Below are 19,406 nucleotides of genomic sequence, written 5' to 3'. Positions count from 1 at the left end.
TGAAGTTATTTCAATTATGATATTTTGTTCATTCTCTGTGAAACATTGAAGACATGTTTGCTTATCACGGGCTTATCATTTTCAATGTATATATTAAATTTGATGTTGTATTAACAAGATACATGTATTGTATACGTTAGTAAAAATTCTGTTCTGTCATGTTCATTAAAAATGTCATGCTATCAATTTTTCCTTTCCTGCAACAGTTTTCTTTATACATAAATGTAAATTTCATTGCTAACTTTCACTTCTTTGGTGAGAAAAAGAATGTAAGTGTTATTTCAAGTTGTGGCCGAATAACTGTATTTATCATGTTTAATACAATCCTCATTTCAGCTTTTCTTGACCTAAATTATTTACTGAGTATTACAGACCATGTCATTCACTTTTCACGAATCATATAGTCTTCGTAATATTTATGTCAATGCTTTCTAATCTTTTAAGGTATGAAAAAAAGAATAGATTGCTGTAGATAATCTTTTATCAATGGTAACATGATATGATGTTGGTAGTGGTAGTTAGTTAGTTTTTATTTTAGTGTTGTTGTTTTTTGTTTGTTTGTTGTTTTTGTTTGTGTTTCTTTTTTTTTGGGGGGGGGGGAGTATCATTCGTTCTCTCTCTAATGTTCACCAGTATTTGTTAAATTGAACAATAAATCCTTAAGTTAATATCTATAAATTCTTCCAAAAAATCTGTATAATAAATACCCCGTTAGTTTTAATACATTTTTTTTCTCGCACTAGTTATAAGATTTTCTAATTTTCGTCTGTCATATTTTTAGCCGATATTTAATTAATTAAAAGAGAATGTATTTTGTTAAAAACTACATTTTCCATGTTTTGACTGCTTGAACCAGGTGTAATATCTTATACATGTACGTTTTAATTTTCGATACATTATTCAGTGTCATACATCTTGTTATTTTCTGGTCCAATTGTAACATTTATGGTAAAAAAGCTCATTCAGGTGTCATTTTTAATTTATTTTATCCTTTTTTTATTATAAAAGTATTCTGCGGCGTTCGTTTTGTTCGTTGAACATATGTATCACCACTCCTCTATATATTTCAGATGCCATCGCAACCGAAATACCAACCCGCGTCACTAAATTAAAAAAATAGAAAGACAATTAACTTATCAACTGAATTGAGCAAGCAAAATATATAGCACGACTAAAGCAGAGTGCATACACAAATGTTGTTCTGTGTGGTATCATATTTCATTCTTTTATATTGCATTAATGCCTTTGCAATGGGATTTTGAATTACACCGACACAAGATCCTATTCCTAGTAAGATTTATTATTCTAATTCTGTATACCAATATGGCGATACTGGTGTTGATACATTTGATATGGTAATATTAGCTGAAGTTAATCAATTATCGCCTGCAACTTTACCTGTAAAGTCACCATTTCAACTCCTTTTAGTCGAAAGTCAAGTTATGTAGGTGTATAACCTTCAAAAACACAAATTGATACTTTGGTGTTAAAAATTACATCTTGTCAACCATGACAATAAGCTACTCTAAACCATATTATGATAACAATAGTGAGTGAAAACTGAATACGTCTGTCTATTCAACGTGAAAAGTATTGTATTTCTATATTCTACAAGAGGTCACAAATCTAAAATCAGCACAGACTATTTCTTATTTCGATGAAATCTATATTTTAGCTCTGTTTAATTGTAAGTGTGCTCATGACATTATATTGTGTGTTAAAAATTCAGACCATGTACAGCCTATTATGACCATGAATATATTGTGCAAACGAAAAAAAACTGAAGCTTGTGTCTAATATAACCCAGCATTTTTAGACCATCACTTTTAACACGAATAGTTGTAGTTCAGATTAAATAGCTTGTCGTTCGTGCCTGAAATAATGCACGGAAGGGCACCTGAGGTCTTCCTCCACCAGTAAAGCTGGAACGTCGCGATATGACCTATACTGTGTCGATGTGACGTAAAACCCAAAACAAAAACAAAAAAAAAACAAAAAAAAAATAGCTTGTATGTCTTGTTCTTGTCAATAAATATATATTTATATGTAAGTTCTTGCATAAACGTTATTTTTATTCTTATTATTAATAATAATAATGATAATTGTTATTATTATTATAATTTAATCCATTGAAATGTAATTCTTTCCTGAAACATCCTATTACTATTACTGTAAATTTACAGCTGAATTGTGGCAGTTAAAATTAAAGTAATGTAGGTTAAAATAATGACGGTTATGACATAGTGTCAGCTAGGGTCTGTTTGTTTTTCGGTGGCGATCAAGGCTTCTGGACAATGGGATTGCTCTCTGTGTCATGAATCGCTTGGTCACCATGGGCGGTTCCAGCTCAAAAATTACAAATAACTCTGCTTTTGGTTATTTCTCATTGTATCATCTCGGTAATATGGTAACAAAATATTAGAACAATTGTTTCTTTCTATTTATGCTCAAATTGATAAGAAAATAAATTGTCAGTTTAATGGGTTTATCTGTATTGAAACAATATTAAAGGCTTCACTGTAAAAATAATGATCGACAACAAGTTGTTTAATTGAAAAGTTTATTACTTAACTACTTTAGAAATAAAAAGAAATTATTGACAACTTGTCAAAAGAAAATGGATGCCCCTATAAGCTATGTACAACTGTTTCTATTCTAAAATCAAAATTATTTGATAGGAAAAATCAGCAAATTATACAGTACCTGTGAAAGTGAAGTACATGTGTCTCTGTTGACGAGAAACACATAGGCTACACTTTGTTTAAAATAAAATCACAACAGGCCAAATGCGAATTTAAATTGCAAACAGAAAACTCCTTGTTAAGACGAACATAATCACGGGAGGTAACGCATGCGCCCCTAAAGAAGAAAAATCACCGAGATTATTCTCCCTTGACAAACGTTACCTCGGTGTTACTTTAAATATACGTCACAAGGCGGTGATTTGAAATACTGGTTTGAAAGCCAAGCCAGATGCAACGTGCGCGGGTGGGGCAAGTTTTCATCAAATGGGCTGACTAAACTGGACTTATTAAATTGTTTCTTGGCGTAGTCAGATTTTAAAATATCCCTGGTAGCGGGTAAACCAAAGACTCTCCCGTGAAAGCGGGTGGGAGCACGTCACATCGACCGACAGATAAATAACAAAACTTATTACGTTCTAAACAAGTTAATTTATTTCGGGAGCGAACAACAATTAAAAGAATAAGAAAGAAATACTTAAAGTGACATCATGCTCAGCCATTGGTAAATGGTCGTTGAACAGGTAAAAATAAAAATAACTTGACATTTTGTCATAATTGGTTCAATCGTACATTTTACTAAGAAAAATAATCAATAATACACATGACCAACGGAAATGTCTATAAATATCCTTTAAAATGTATCGGAAATGTGCAATTCCTAAGCATTCAGACCTCGACGGAAATGAGAAAGTGTAAATATTTGAGAAAAGTTCGTAATTTAATTTCATTAAAAACTTACTTTTGAAATATTTAGAATTGACCCGGGACATTCACAGAGGATCCACTTGACCCGAGACTGTCGGTTTCTTAGACAAACTCATCCCTGTGTAACACTGACACGCTGTAAAAGGGGTCCGCATGAATTTATGACCCGTACAATAAGTTATGATCCGGCACGGAGCATGTGCATTTGGTAAAACGATGGCTACACAAAAACAGATGATCGGAGAAATCTGGAAAATCACTTGAAAAGGAGCAATACTATAAAATGTCTGAGGAATACGACAATATAGAATGTAACATGTTTCATTGTGGACATGTGGACATTGATTAAAAACATTTGATAATGATGACAAGTTTTGCTTGTCCCTGGCTGATTTGACATTACGCTGCCTGTCAATCAAACAGGCAGGGGTCACAGAGATAAGCCAATCAGCGATTATAATCAGTTCCACGCTAAGATGCCTACGATGTCTACCATTTTCCTTAGACAAGCTACGTGTCTAAGACAATAGTGCAGAAGTAATTTAGAAAGGTAAATATTTTAATTTTAATCATATATAATTAAGTTACCAAATATAGTGACATTAGTTTATTATACAATAAGTCAATAATTTTCTATACATATGGAAATAACAAGTACGAAACATTTATCCTGGCTATAACACAATGCATTGAAAAGGGAAAAGGTTTAAACAAATCCACTTTTTCCCATTCTATCTATTAATAATCACATTACATATTATAAGGTCCCAGAATATCCAGGTGATATGACATTCTTTCGTTAATAACGTTTAGCGTCAATAAAAACGCAGCCGTAAAAATGCAAATATAATGAGTAAACATAATAAAAAATTTGGTGAAATTATCTAACCTAATTATTTCTACTAAAGTTCAATAAATTAATATTGAACATTCAAATAGATCTGCTAAAATACGAAACTAATACCAATAACATCATGTCTGATATATGTGATGTTTATTTTTGAAGAGAATAACGTAACGGTTGTGTTTTGTCGTGAATCATATCAAATGTATGTAAGCAATAAATAATCATATATCATAAAAAGTTAGCATGCAAAGGGCATGCAATTTTCTGAATCCATTTTAACAATTCATGAACAAATTAATGTATCATTAAAACTGAATTTCGCCATAAAACCCGAAAAATGATTTTAAATTTATTTGTGTCACTAATATGACTTTACTGTTTTATCACAGATATATAAACAATTTATATTTACATTTAGTTCCATGATTTTATGTTTCGCTACTTCAATTTCAAAAAAAAAACAATCATAACATAATCATATACGTTTTTACATAATTATAGTCTCTCTTTGAATTTGTAAGATATAATGATATTTTGTCAGTTTTAAATTTTCATTTGAAGTCAACAAGAAATAACACCATCTTTGCAAAACGTTTCATGCGTCATTAATGCGTAAATGCAGATTTTTTTCAATTTTTAAAAATACCGTAATACATTGAATTACAGTTCTACTATTCAATAAAACCATTTAAAACATCAAAAGTTTATATTTACAAAATTTATAATAGGTAAATTCATTGGTAACATTATTGGCACAGCAGCTTTGCAAATACATCGGTAGCGTATTTTGTCTAAGGTTCTTACTGACCGGGTCACGTGAATCAGTGGGCGGAGCGATCCCTTCTCTGGCGTAATGTCAATTGTAAATCAATTTACGACAGGAGTAAAGAGTTAAGACCATTCAGGAATACCCGAAAAATATCTTAAAACAATGATAATGTATAATTGCTTTAATAGTTAGCTTATGCTTCACGACAAAACCTTTTTTCTCTGGCGTTTTTGCAAAACAGGAGTCTTTTACAAAAAATGACAAAACTACAGAAACGGCACAATATACTACATACAGGAAAACCTAGGACCCACAGGAATACTTATGACCCACAGGAAAACCTATGACCTGCATGGAAAACAAAAACATGTATTTTAAAGACTATTTATTACTAGTATTCAGATCTTATAGAAGAAACAAACAAGATTATTATAAATCCATATCCATATCTTTTACATTAATATCTATCAACGATGGTTTTGATGCGAAAACTTTACCACTCTGAAGTGCGGCCTTGGTGGTCAATCCATACGTATCAAATAACAAACCGGTTTTAAAAAGCCGATTTGCTACCCTCATTAGACCGATACTATTGTAAATCATTATCGAAAAATAAAACATATCTAATACATGATAAAACAATATGAGTAATGAAACCATATGAATTCCATCATACAAAAGATCAGAGCTAAATCTATATTTTCCTTAAGTGTTTATGGTATTGACATAAATGCTTGGAGTATAATACACAGTAAAAACTATAAGAAGACAAGCATACAAAGACACTTGTAAAAACAGTTTTACAATTGAACATTAAAGAATTAGCATCAAAATCATACTTACATATTATTGAAATGGCTCTGATTGACAATTTAAATTATGCAACTTCCGTTTCGAGCCCTAGATTTTTTATAAATGACACAATCATTATATGCAAATGATTCTGCACTACAACTTCTTACTCTGGGTAAAATAGAGCAACCATTTGCACTCTACACAGTCGTATGTGCATTGATAGAACCTAAGGGAATAAGTTTTAAAGCCAGTCAGAACGATTTTGATCTTAGGAACATTACATGTTTTATATTGGGCAACCAAATGAAAACTCTAAAATGTTAATATCAATATGTGACCTATGACCAAGATCATGTACGAACCTTATTGATGTTTTCTGTTGACTTTGTGTTAATCTATCCAGAAATAAGGCCGTGAAATCAATGATAATCTTTATGATTATTGGGTCAGTTAATAGCCAGAAGTTGTTTAGTAAGGTATTTCTGATATTCGCCTTTCATGAGCAGTAATTTATTATTACATTGTGTTTTACTCCACATTAGAGGTTCAATATAATTACCAGACAGAAACTGGTCATGCGTAACACCAAGATACCATGGACACTACATTACATCTACATTGTACGTCGGCGCAATCACACTTGATTATGACGCGACGGGTGGTGCTAGGTCAAGAAAAAGAAATATACAAGAAATGATAGAAAGTTAGAAGAGGTTGGATAGTACAAAGGTAGAGATATTCCAGTACCGTCCATGAACAGGCTCAATCAAACCGAGCCTGCAACATTTTCAATTTTGCCGTGTTGGGCTTTCTTTAGGGATTCTGTATTTATCTATATATAGACAAAAAGTATGGCAAGCTATATTTCGCCTCTTCAACCCAAACCTCTCCGGTTACGGTGGCCGCTGCCGGCACAGCCTTGGATATCACTAGTGGGTACTTGTAGCTGGGCCCATAAGGCGACTTAGAATGTAAGGCTGATAGCCCCTGCTTGAAGGATACCAAGTCAGGGGCCTCTGCAACGGAGGCAGGTAAGCTGTTCTATATTGTGGCTGTACGAGGGAAGAAGGAATTCTTGTAGTACGATGTAGATGTTGATGGTAGATGGAACTTCTTGGAGTGGTCACTTCTAGTGCGGCTCGTGGCTGGGGTGAGATAATCGCTGACTGGTATGTCCACAAGGTTATTGGTGATCTTGAACATCATGGTCAGCTGGGCTTTGGTCCGTCGTGACTCTAATGTCTCCCACTCCAAGTGTTGGATCATTGAGGATACGCTGCTTGTGTTGTGGTAACGATTCGTCACATATCTTGCAGCTCTCCTCTGGACCATCTCGAGCTTGCGTGTAAGGTCCTTGGTATAAGGGTTCCAGACGGTGGAGCAATATTCAAGGCCTGGTCGCACGAGTGACATGTAGGCTGTGCTCTTGACCTGTTCATTGCTGATGCGCAGGTTGCGTCGAAGGAAGCCGAGTGTACTGTTGCCCTTCTTTACGATCTTGTCAACATGTTGATTCCAGGAGAGGTTTCCAGACATATGGACTCCGAGGTACTTGGTTATCGAGTCTATCTCGAGTGTGTGGCCCTTCAAGGAATACGGGTATATAATGGGGACCCTGATTATGCTGCATTTCTCTGGGTGGAAACTCATGCCCCAGCGTTTCTCCCACAATGCCAACTTCTTCAGGTCATCCTGTAAAACGTAGCAGTCCTCTTCAGTGTTGATTTCCCGGTATACCACACAGTCGTCAGCAAAGAGTCTGGCTTTGGACGTGACATGAAGTGGCAGGTCATTGATGAAGACCAGGAAGAGTATGGGTCCGAGCACACTTCCCTGGGGGACTCCGCTGATAACGGGTGCTTGGTCGGACGTTGCTCCATCAACAACTACGCACTGAGTGCGGCCTGTGAGAAATGCCTCAATCCACTTCAGGGTATGGTTTCTGATGCCATAATGATGGAGCTTGACAAGCAAGCGACTGTGTGGGACGCGGTCGAAGGTTTTGCTGAAGTCCAGTACAGCGAGGTCATGTTGTTTACGCCGGTCCATGGACTTGGTGAGCTCATCTGTCAGCGTTAGTAGCTGGGTTTCGCAGCTCCGCCTTCTTCTAAATCAATGCTGGCTGTCGGTGAGTATCTTGTGACTATCCAGATGATTCATTATGTTGGTAACGATGATGTGCTCCAGCATCTTGCAGGCTATGCAGGTGAGGGATACCGGTCGATAGTTGCTGGCTTTGAAGCGCTCCCCTTTCTTAAATATGGCTGACACGTTGGCTGTTATCCACACCTCAGGTATGCTGCCAGAAAAGAGGCACTTTTTGTAGATGACGACCAGGTATGACGAACACTGTTCAGCCATCTCCTTAAGGATGCGCGCAGATATCATGTCTGGGCCTGCTGCCTTCTTTGGGTTGAGCTTCCTGAGTAGTGTAAGCACTCCCTTGTTTGTAATCTCTATGTCAGGCATGGTGGGGGATGGTTCGCCCTCAGGATTTGGGATGCTGGATTTGTCCTCCCTAGTGAAAACAGATTGGTATTGTTTGTTTAGGATATTGGCTTTGTCGATTGATTCAGCATGTAACTTGCCCTTGTCTTACAGTGGTGAAACCCCACAGTTGTCCCTTCTCAACGATTTGATGTAATTTCAGAACTTTTTTTGTTTTGATGGTTGTTCTGAGGCTGGATCATTGGCATTGATTAGATCTTCTAAGTATAGCCAATATTCTTGTCGTTCTTTCTTTTGAGTTTCTCTTTTGGCCTGATGGTATCGCCGCCTATCCTTGAGGGAACCAGTTGATTTGAACTTGGATAGTAGTTTGTTTCTTTTTCGATGGAGAGTCTTTACTGTCTTGGTGATCCATGGTTTGTGTATCTTGTTACCCGAGATGGTTTTGGAGGGAATGTACCTGGTGACTAACGACTTCAACTTACTCTCAAAGATCTTCCAAGAATGGTCAGCAGAGCTGTTGGCCGTCTCTTCAGTGAACTGTGGTAAATATGACGTCAGTTCAGCCTTGAAGCTTTCAAAGTCAGCTTTTCTGTATTGAAGGACATTCCTTGGAGGTTTACGAACTCTAATGGGGCGGAGGCTTGACTCTATGTTGGGCTTTCTTTAGGGAATCTGTATTTATCTATTTTATTATCTAATCTATGAACACTGCGTCATGGTCGGCTATGCCAGGAAGGACTTCGCAACGGTTGATGAGAGACTGGTTGTTGGTGAAGAAGAGGTCAAGACAGGATTCCGTATATTCGGTTGTTCGAGTAGGTTTATCAACTATCTGAACAAGGAAAACATCTTTCATGATGTCTAAGAGTTGCTGGCATTGCTTCATGGGTGTGGCATGTAGCTGTGGACACTCATTGACCCAGTCTATATCTCCAAGGTTAAAGTCACCGCCCAACCATAGGTGCGCACTCCTGGGTATCCGCGAAAGGCAGGTGTCAAGCATGTCAAGGTATTCAAGGGTTGTCTTGGATGGAGGCTTGTAGAAAGCACCAACATACAGGTATTGGACTCCTTTTACCTTGATTTTGCACCATACCACCTCACAATCACCTGGTGGGTTCAGCTCTGCTGGCTCATCACTTCTATAAATGTCAGAAACAAGCAAGAAAACCCCGCCTCCCTGTGTTCCATCTTGGCGGTCACGTCTGTATGACTTCAAGTGTGGTGGGAAGACTTCAGAGGAATTAATGCTGCTGTCCAGCCAGGATTCAGTGCCAATAATGATGTCGGCTTCTGTTGAGGCAATCATATTCTCGAGCTGAGCCTTCTTTCCTGGGCCTTTAATAGACTGGCAGTTAATGTTCAGCACTCTGAGTGGCAGGTCATACCGTTTCTCTGGTTGGTTACCTGAAGTGGAGCTATGGAGTCTGCGATGCGGCGATGAAGTAGCATTGGGGCAGCTAAAGCTGATCTCACTGTCAATGTTTGAGGTATCGCTAATGTTGGCGAAACTATTTGTAGTGTCAAAGAGTGTTGTGTTGAATAAGCCAGTTGAGAAGTTTGGCAGCCCACACTGGACGCATTCCCATGTGTAGTTGGTAAGGGCTTTGTAGACCGCATCGGGCATACCCTTGCATTCTTGGTGATACCAGCAGTCGCATGTGTCGCAGCGAACACTAGGTTTGCCCACCCATTTACAAGCTTTACTACAAATGACACATGGAAATTTGAGCTTCCTAGGACCAGGGTTAGGTTCAATGTCTGACAACAATAGGGAGCAAAGATAAAGAAGAACAAGCCTGTTACGAAAACTGGGCCTTTCGCTTTCCACATGTGTATCTTCATGCAAGTGGAGAACTGCATAGATAGACTGATGGCAGGCCTATCCTGCACAAGCAAGGGCATATTGGTGGGTAGATCCACTGAATGGCATGGTAATCTGATAATTTTATAAAACAGAAGGACAGATGCAATTGAGAAAGGGTAAATAAAGTGTTTACACATGACTAACTTACTGGATGTAGGCCTGCAGAGTCATACAGGATGTTTACAAATACGCTAGGCATTCTGGGAGAAATTCAAAATGGCCGACATTTTGAGTATAAATGGACAACAATGAAAAGTCTGAAAAAGCACTTTACATGTATAATGGACCATCAAACCTGGTAAATATGTTCATTAGATATTCATAAACCAATTGCAATATTGAGATTAATTCCAAAACGGTGATTTTTGGAGAGAAAATAACTTTCGTGAAGAGAAGAAACAGGAAGTGACCGTAGCGCACCACCGGAAACACTCTTCATTAGTTGCATTACAACCGACATCGACAGATGTACCTGCTGGTGTTAACCTTGGTTTTGATCCAAATAACATTGTCTCAGTTCTAATTAAATGAAGAGAAAATATTTTGTGAATTTATCATTGACTGACAAATTGAGGTTTAACTAGCTGTATTGTTCCAATAAATTACCTATTCTTCTTAGCAACAAAAATGACAGAATCACCCACATACTTTAAACAATGTACGGTTTAATCAGGAGCATGTTTTCAAAAGGTTATAACATAATTGCAAATTATAAAGGAAAGCATGTACTGATTACATATAAAACCTTGGCAGCAAATTAAACATGCATTGCAATTATATGCAATATTGTCAAGTTTACACTTTATAAAACACTGCAAAGAATCTACAATTAAGGTATTACCGCCCTAATGGGCACTATAAGGAACCATACAAATGGCATTATATGTCAGATATATACCTTAAAGTACACCTGTATGCAAAATTTAAACAAAGTTTACCGTACTGAAACCAAGTTATGGCCACTTTTCTGAACTCAAGCTAGGATGTTATGAGGGACCTTTTTTAGAAATGAGGGACCTTTAAATAATCTGCAATAACATTCTAATGAAAAATGTTTTCCCATTAATTTTTTGGTAGAAAAAAGTATCATTTAGCTAACAATCCACATAAGCAAAATTATTGTTTCTGCTTAAAATTTATGAAATATCGTCAAATATGTATGAAAATGCTACCCTACCCCACCCATTTTTACCACGTGTCTGACCATTTTCCTACTAAGGGAGCCTAATTTAAAAAATCCTTAGAATTTACCCAAATGAGTTTCAAAGTTTCCCTTAATTTTTAAAGAATTATATTGGTTGATCTTGTTAAATATGAAAGACTTTTACCGTCTAGTTTTGATTTTATTACACTTTGAAAATATCAGGTACCAAATTTATTACAAGATTAACCATAATTTAGTCAATAAATACCTATATAAATAAAAAAAAATAAAAATTAAACACTTTTTTCTTTCTAATGGGACATGAGAGATACAAAAATAATGTTAAAAGATAAAAAGAAAGAAAAAAAGTTGACCCTTCTGGGGGGGGGGGGGATTGAACCCACGGCCCTCATTTTCAATGTAGTTAACAGTAGTTCTAGCCTATTTGAGTACTTTTCAAAGCGAATTATGCATTAGGATGGTAATACCTTAAACATTCTTAAACTTTATAAAACACAGCAAAGAATCTAAATTTAATACAAAACATACAAAGGGAATACATATTCATACAAATTTGGACAATTAGGTATGATATATATATTATAAATCTATGAATACCAACACAAAACAAGACTTTAAAAAATATACAAAAAACAACACATTTATGTAAAAAAGGGAAAAAATATTCATACAACAAAAATAAGCTAACTAATAAAAAATATTTAAACTAAATCAGATAAGAAATGAATAAATTAAAGCAAATTTTCGGTTGTCATTAAATTTTGATTTATCTTTAATTTATAGTTTAATAAGATGCATTTCATAATTGACACTATTTAAGCATCTGTTTCTTTCGAATTCGGATCAAACCAGAATGATATGAATAAAAAATTTATAAAACTTTGAAAAAGAAGCATTACTACCAATGATATTTGATTGTTTTTTTTTTTTTGTAAGATTAAATTATTATTACCTGAAAAACTTTTTTGAATTTGACAAGATGAAAAAATAACATTTTACTTACAAACAAACAAATTTTGTTTTTATTACAAATAGTTTAATTAAATTTCCTCAATATTAACTTGAATACTACAGTATCAAAGTCTTTTTTCTTCAATGGTAGCCTCAATTTTCTGACGAATTTCTCAAAAATACATGAAGGCTTGAGTTAAAAATAAGTTCAAAATCAACGTTAAATGGCGATTATATAATATTATTTATTTTAAACAAAACAATAAATGAACGCTTGTTTCAATTATAAAAACAAACAATTCAAGAAGAAAAAGGTTACACCATGCCGAGCTTATTTCCGCGAAATATCGGAAGTTTATCTTAGACTTTTTGACCGCCATTTAAAAAAAAAGTATTACACGCAAGGAAAAAATGCGCTTGATTAGGAGGAATTTCATTTTGATTTGGTAATTCTAAATTTATTTATAAGAAGGAAAAGTAGGAATTTTGAAAATACGGAATGTTTTGAAAGGCTGTCTTACAATCACAGGGTTGTACTAATCTTTCGGTCTGGAGACTGTCATTGCTTTCACATAATGTACTACAGTTATTGCTCGTAGGATGCTTGAATATGCACAAATGTCATTAAAAGCAGTGCATGAGGAAGTTAGTGTAATTTTTAGACTGTTAAAATGAAACAAAAATTACAGACGATATTTGTTGAGTGGTACATTGAATAAATTGACGTAAGTGATATTCGAAATCTAAGTTATTGATCAATTTCAGCTTTGTGTTTTGCTCTAAACGGTCAGGATACTGTCGGAATTGTAAGCTAAAAAAACGTGAGGAACTACATGGAGAAACTCTTTCGAATGTGGTATTTTCATTGACAAATGTGAAATTATATTTTGATAAATTTCACTGCGACATTATCCACTTCAAAATTCAGATAAAAATCAGTAACCCACTTACAACCATACAATAAACATAATTTCTGATAAAGATTATAAAGTTATAAGTTATAAAAAAGGAGCAAAACATTTCACTAGTGTCAAATAAGGTAAAACAATAAAATATGTTTAAATCATACACAGTGATACAAACTGTGTGCAGATAAAAGCAGTTAATTGTTCAATAATACCACGACAAAGCAGGCATTTGAATTGTGTATTATCTTGAGGTTTATATGAGGTACACGTGATTTACTCGTGCGAGCATATAAACAACTAAGTAGGATAAATGCCATACTTACAACTAGATTTAACATATATATGTAAAGAATCATAATTTACCAAACACTGTTGATTTTTTATTATATATACATATGTATTTGAAATATCAATATCTGATCAAATATCACAAAGGTACAAATATGATAAAACGTTTCAATAGATAACAATAGTCTGCGTTCTCAATCGTTTAACATAAAAAAATTACAAAAACACAAAGATTTACCAGATTGAGAGATTCACATGTGCCCAAAACGTCTCTACTCACGCGCTAACCTCCCACGACAAGATCACATTATAAAATTTTGTGTTTTGGTTTGATTTTATATGTTATGTTTTGCACTATGTATGTTTTTAAAAACAATACAGAAAACATCAACATGTAAATTCATAGTCACAACTTGCAACAATGTCAATAATAGTTGGGGTATACATGAATAGATAACATTAAGCAATCTTGATTCTTCCAAGAATATCATTTTAGTTCAAAGTCTTTTAGCATCTAATTCACTTTCCTTATTATGCAAACAATAACAGATTTATAAATACAACTTATTTACAATACAATAATAAAACAGTCTGCGAGATTGACACTCTGGTCGTAAAAAGGAAATGGTCAGTGATAGAATTATTGACATCAAACGGTCACGGACACGAGTTTCACGCGCTGTCAATCTTACCATTCCCAGGACATTTAGAAAAGATATCTTCTTCTAGGTTTACATGTTTGTTAAGGGTTATAAATTATTTTTGAAACGAACTCCATTTTACAAAAAGCCAATTACTTCATGCTTAACAAAAAAATCATCTAGATACATAAACACAATACACAAACTCGACTTTAAGAAAAACAAACTGTTCTAACTTTATAATCAATAATAAGTACAAAGCAGCAACAGCCTCAATCAATTTGCTTACAAATAAGAGACATATAATTTAACATAAAATGCATAAAAATATAAAGAAATCAGCAGTATTTACATAATATATATTTCAAGAGTGTCAAGATAAATGTCTTTCTATAAAGAATATAAAACAATTAAAGAACATCATACGAAAATGTAAATTTAAAATAATGTATATGAAAAGAAATTAAAATCGTGTAGCAAATATGATGATCCAACAAGTTTGATAAGTTATATAATTAACATTTCTAGGATTCAAATAATAATGATACATGAACGCACACACACACACACACACACACACGCACACACGCACACACGCACACACACATTTCAACACATTTGGTTGCCTTTAAAAAGTAATCATAATACATACTTCTTTCGTATGAGTTGATACATGGCACATTCAAAAACAAAATGAAATTCTTCTTCTATAACATTAAAGTTATTACAAATTGTTTCATTCAGAGGAGTACATGTGAATTTCGTCCACGTATGAGCATACTTGTTTGGTTGTAATATGTTTAACCATTTTCAGATTTCAGAAGTGAAATGTGTCAGATTTTAAAGCAAAATACACAATGTCCACTCTTTGCGTAAAATCGAAAGGTGTAACTACCTGTCCCAATTTCCAAAAAGTTAAATTTACAGACCGTCATTCAAAAATGACAGCACATTTTCTTGAAAATGTGTAATTATGTCAATTTGGTAATAAGAGTCAAATGTATACAGACAATCTATTTTGGTGTTACGCGGTTGCACAAAAAGTTGTTCAGTTGTAAAAAATGATTTTGTTGTAATTGCACTTCAGTAAAAGCAAAAATGATGTATTACTAAAACCAGCATCGGATAAAAAATATCAAAAGTTTTTTGAACTACAGTTCTTAAACAAGGTATCTATGAATTATTTTAAGGTCAGAAGCAAACACCTTTGCATACCGTTAGTGTCTGTTTAAATGTTGTATTTAAAATGAAGGTGTCTAAATTTGGTTCGTGTCCCCATAGAAATAACACTTCGAAGTATCAAGATTTAATCCCAATTGACGCCGGAGAATGGAGATGTTGTTGACGTTGATGTTGTTTGATTTTATTTATAGGAATTATTCTTGTATTCGACAATACTTTTTGGACTATCATCTATTGACTGAGTTGACGGCACGGTATAGGAATAACTTTAAATCATAAAAGGTCATTGTCAAAGGTTAATTATTATCTGCGAACGTCTGGAAACAGAAAAGCGGTAAAAAAGGAAACTATAGTCTCCCTTATTTAGAAACAATTAGCTTCCTTTTTTCTTGTCTAGGGATTCGTTGTTGCAAAGTCTTTTGAATATAAACTTAACTCACAGAAGGTACCCATCAAGCTCCTATGGTGCTGGATTATACGCCCGTTCATCAGGTCAAAGTTTCTCCGGATTTTATACTTGTGTAAGCACCAAATGAACAAAGGATATTGCTTATATACATTGCCGTAGCTTAAGTTTATAAAGGAAGACGAACAGTACTAATTTTATGCTGTAAAACTGCACTGCAAGCTCAGCGGTGTGTGTTTTACAAACAAAATGAAAGAATTAATTCTCTCTTCTTTGTAATTACCGTTCTGTTTGTGCTAATGTACTTCTTAGGATCTAGTAAAAATGGTGAACTGAGTAATAAAAAAGATTCTAAATTTGTTTTTGTTACAAGCACATTTTTGGTGCCTATCGTTTTGTTATTGCACCTCGACAAAGGAAAAGCTTTAACAAATCTCACTTATAACGTGTTCTTCAGAAGGATATGAAAATAAAATAAATTTCTTCAATAATTACTTAACTTATGTAGATGCAGAGATCAGGTGATAATTAATTCAGGGATAGCTTCGGAGGGAGACACAAAGAGAGTTATATGAAAAGTGTGGGTATTTCTCTTGGTCTGACTTACTTGCGAGCATGCATGTTTAGAAATCTATCAATCTCTCCTATATTTCAGTTATTTTAAGACTCATTTGCTTTTTGTCATTACATCACTGCCTTACTGATTGTACTCGTTCAATTAACTTACTTAAATTGTCACTTCTCGTTTGTAAAAGCTCGATTTCATCATTTAACTGTTTAACTTGCTCCTCTAAGCTAGTTATTATTTTTTGTATTTTTGAAAAGGTCGATTTGTTTGCATCGGTTGGAATTGCGTAACCATCTTTATTAAATTCTGTGTTCGTGCTTTGAATGTTTTCATTCAAACTCTCTATCTGCTTTCTCAAATCGCAAGCTTTATCAATTTTTGACTTGCAGTCAATCTTGTCATTTTCTAATCTTTTAATATTTTTCTCTAATTTTTCTTTTTTCTTGCTATATTTCTTGGTTATATATTCTACAGTCATGTCTGTTTCTCCATCCTGAGAGGTGAATTTGACTTCTCTTTTACGATGCAGTTCTATAATGTTCCAATATTTTTCGCTGTCCATTTGCCCATGTGCATACTTGTCTACTGCAATATCTAACACGGTCTCGTATGTACTGTCCTGCATACTGTGTGCATTTTGATCAATCATCATGGTGACAAGGGGTTCAATCATATACATGTGTTTATATTTCAAAGCAAATGCTACAGGTGATTGCATATCTTTATCCTTATAAGTGATTGGCATTTTGAGATCTATCAGCAATTGTATGAGATCTTCTTTTCGATACTTTATGGCCACGTGAAACAATGGCATGTGTTGCCAAAGGCTGTCCATCTGTTTTTTATCATGCTCCAATAACTGTCTTAAAACACTTTTTTTGTTTTTAAAGACAGCTGAATAAATAGGAAGATATCCATTTTTATCTTGTAAATAAAGTTTTGGAGACATTTTTAGAAGCAATTTGACAATTGAGTCATTACCCTTTTTGCATGCAAGGTGAAGTGCAGTTTCTCCATTATTTATACAAACATAGTTCAACTCATCGTCATCAATAAACTTATTCGACTCTAAAAATTCTATTGCCGATACGTTGTCTGCTTCCACAAAAAACATCAACGGACTCTTTCCATTTTTTCTATATTTTGACATTTTATTCTTCTCTAAGAGAAGTTTCATTATTTCGCAATTAGCCTTTTTAATTGCGCAAAGAATGAGGCTGAACTCATCACTTGCAGCATTCATCTCAGACAAAAGATAACTTACCTTCTGCAAATCGCAACTTTCTACTGCAACAAGTAGTGACATTTTCAAGCTTGTTTTCAATATGTTTTCCATGTCATCATTATTGCTCTCACTCATCTCAGAAAAACATAAGGATGCAAGTGAATCGAGTGAATTGTTCACTGCATATGACAGGACTCGAATTTCGCTCTCAAAATCATGCTTATCAAGTATTTCTTTAATACCTAATACACTTGCACCACAAGTAAAAACAGGCTTTGTCAAAAAGTCTGAAAACCTCATTTCATTTTTCAATGTTTCAAAAAAGGTTTTGCAAAACGATACTTGCTTAAAAGCGGAATGCAAAAGAATTGTACAGTTCATATTTTGACCATCATCGCTTCCCTTCCTTGACATTTGGTCAATAACGGAACAAATTTGTTTCACGGCATCGCTTTCATTCCTTTTCGAAGGTGATGTCTGACCAAATACAGAACACACATGATCGCGTAGGTTCTGTATGTCGGTATCTCTTATCGTCCTATCCGGGAGTAATATTTTGCCAATTACAGAACACAAATGGTCATACCGATTTTGTGGTATGATAATGCTCTCATCATTATCGTTGTCTTCATTTGTATCTGATTGTTCGGCAACACAGATATATCTTACGATGAAAGAGGCATTACAAAACTCTAAAGCTGCTGTCATGTTTCTAGCAAAAGCAACAAGTCCTACTGCATCACCTAACACATTGTGTTCAAACCAAAATATTTCAGTTTCGTCGTTGAAACAAACAAAATCTTTGTGACTGGCAAATGCATTAGGAATATGTCTTAATGAATCAAAGAGACTGTATCCTAAGTGTTCAATTGGACGTTTAATAGTGATAGGTGTTTTTAGTGGACTTTGTTCTAGATCAGACAAGTGAAGTGTTTGTAATGGCTGAGACCAGAGAACAAAAAATGCCAGAAATACGTGATTGCTTTTAAAAATTGTGTCAAGGCATGTCTTTATATGAGTCATCGGAGCTTCAAAAAATGCATCTCCTTTCTGAAAAAGGCTATCTTTGACACAAAATAGCCTAGCACATTCAGGAAATCCAATAATAAATGATGACGGTTCATTTGACTTCCTGACGCATTTTTCAATAAGAGTCTGATTAATTTCCCTTTTGTTCAATTTCAAATGACTTTCAATTATCTTTTCTTTCTCATCATTATCAAGTTTTTTCGACGAGATTTCAATCACATTGCATTGTTTAATACGGTGTTCAATAAACAATTTCTTTTGGGCATCATCCAAAATATACTTCCGAGATGTGATTATTAATTTCAGTTTTTTTTCTGATACTTCAGACATCAATTGGGGAAATATTTTCAGCCATTTTCTACTTTCACTTTTGTCAAACATAGTACAACCAAACATATCATCAATAAGTACAGTTTCAACATCATCTTTACTTGAATACATATCCCAATCTGCGACCGAATTAATCTTTAAACATTTGGCTGGATTTTTAACTAGCTTCTTACCCATTGTTGTCTTTCCCTCACCCTGAGCTCCTTTTATTACAACAAATCCATCCTTATTTAGCATCTTTTGGGCCTGTTCGTACATTGATGTTTTAACAAAGTAATCAGCTTCCAATACGTCAGAGACCTCCTTTTCCGACCGCTCTGTTCAAATGAAATTAATTCAAAGCACACGTGTTACATTATATCAAAATCATATTGCATAACAAACAAGTTCTGGTGGTCGGACCCATTTAACTGAAGCAGTTTATAATTTATCAAGCCATAATTACGGGCATATGATTTGTAAATATATAGCTCTCATGATAAAGTGTTTACAAAAGAAGCATTTAAGGTAGCATTTAATAATAACATTCAGTCAT

General features: G+C 34.4%; 1 protein-coding gene across 1 annotated transcript in view; it reads right to left on the bottom strand.

Moving 5' to 3' along the window:
* Positions 1-5,433: 5,433 nt before the first annotated feature.
* Positions 5,434-19,406, bottom strand: part of LOC132741808 (uncharacterized) — a 40,900-nt gene continuing 26,927 nt past the window's right edge. The window contains exon 5 of the mRNA XM_060730070.1: positions 5,434-19,188. Within this exon, the coding sequence (XP_060586053.1) occupies positions 16,409-19,188 (2,780 nt within the window). The 3' untranslated portion in view covers positions 5,434-16,408. The remainder of the gene's footprint in view (positions 19,189-19,406) is intronic.

This window comes from Ruditapes philippinarum, unplaced genomic scaffold (genome assembly GCF_026571515.1).
Source record: "Ruditapes philippinarum isolate M1 unplaced genomic scaffold, ASM2657151v2 ctg3771_1_1_1_1, whole genome shotgun sequence".
Classification (NCBI taxonomy): Eukaryota; Metazoa; Mollusca; class Bivalvia; order Venerida; family Veneridae; genus Ruditapes; species Ruditapes philippinarum.
The sequence above is the reverse complement of the archived record's forward strand: the minus strand, read 5'-3'. Positions and strand labels throughout refer to the sequence as shown.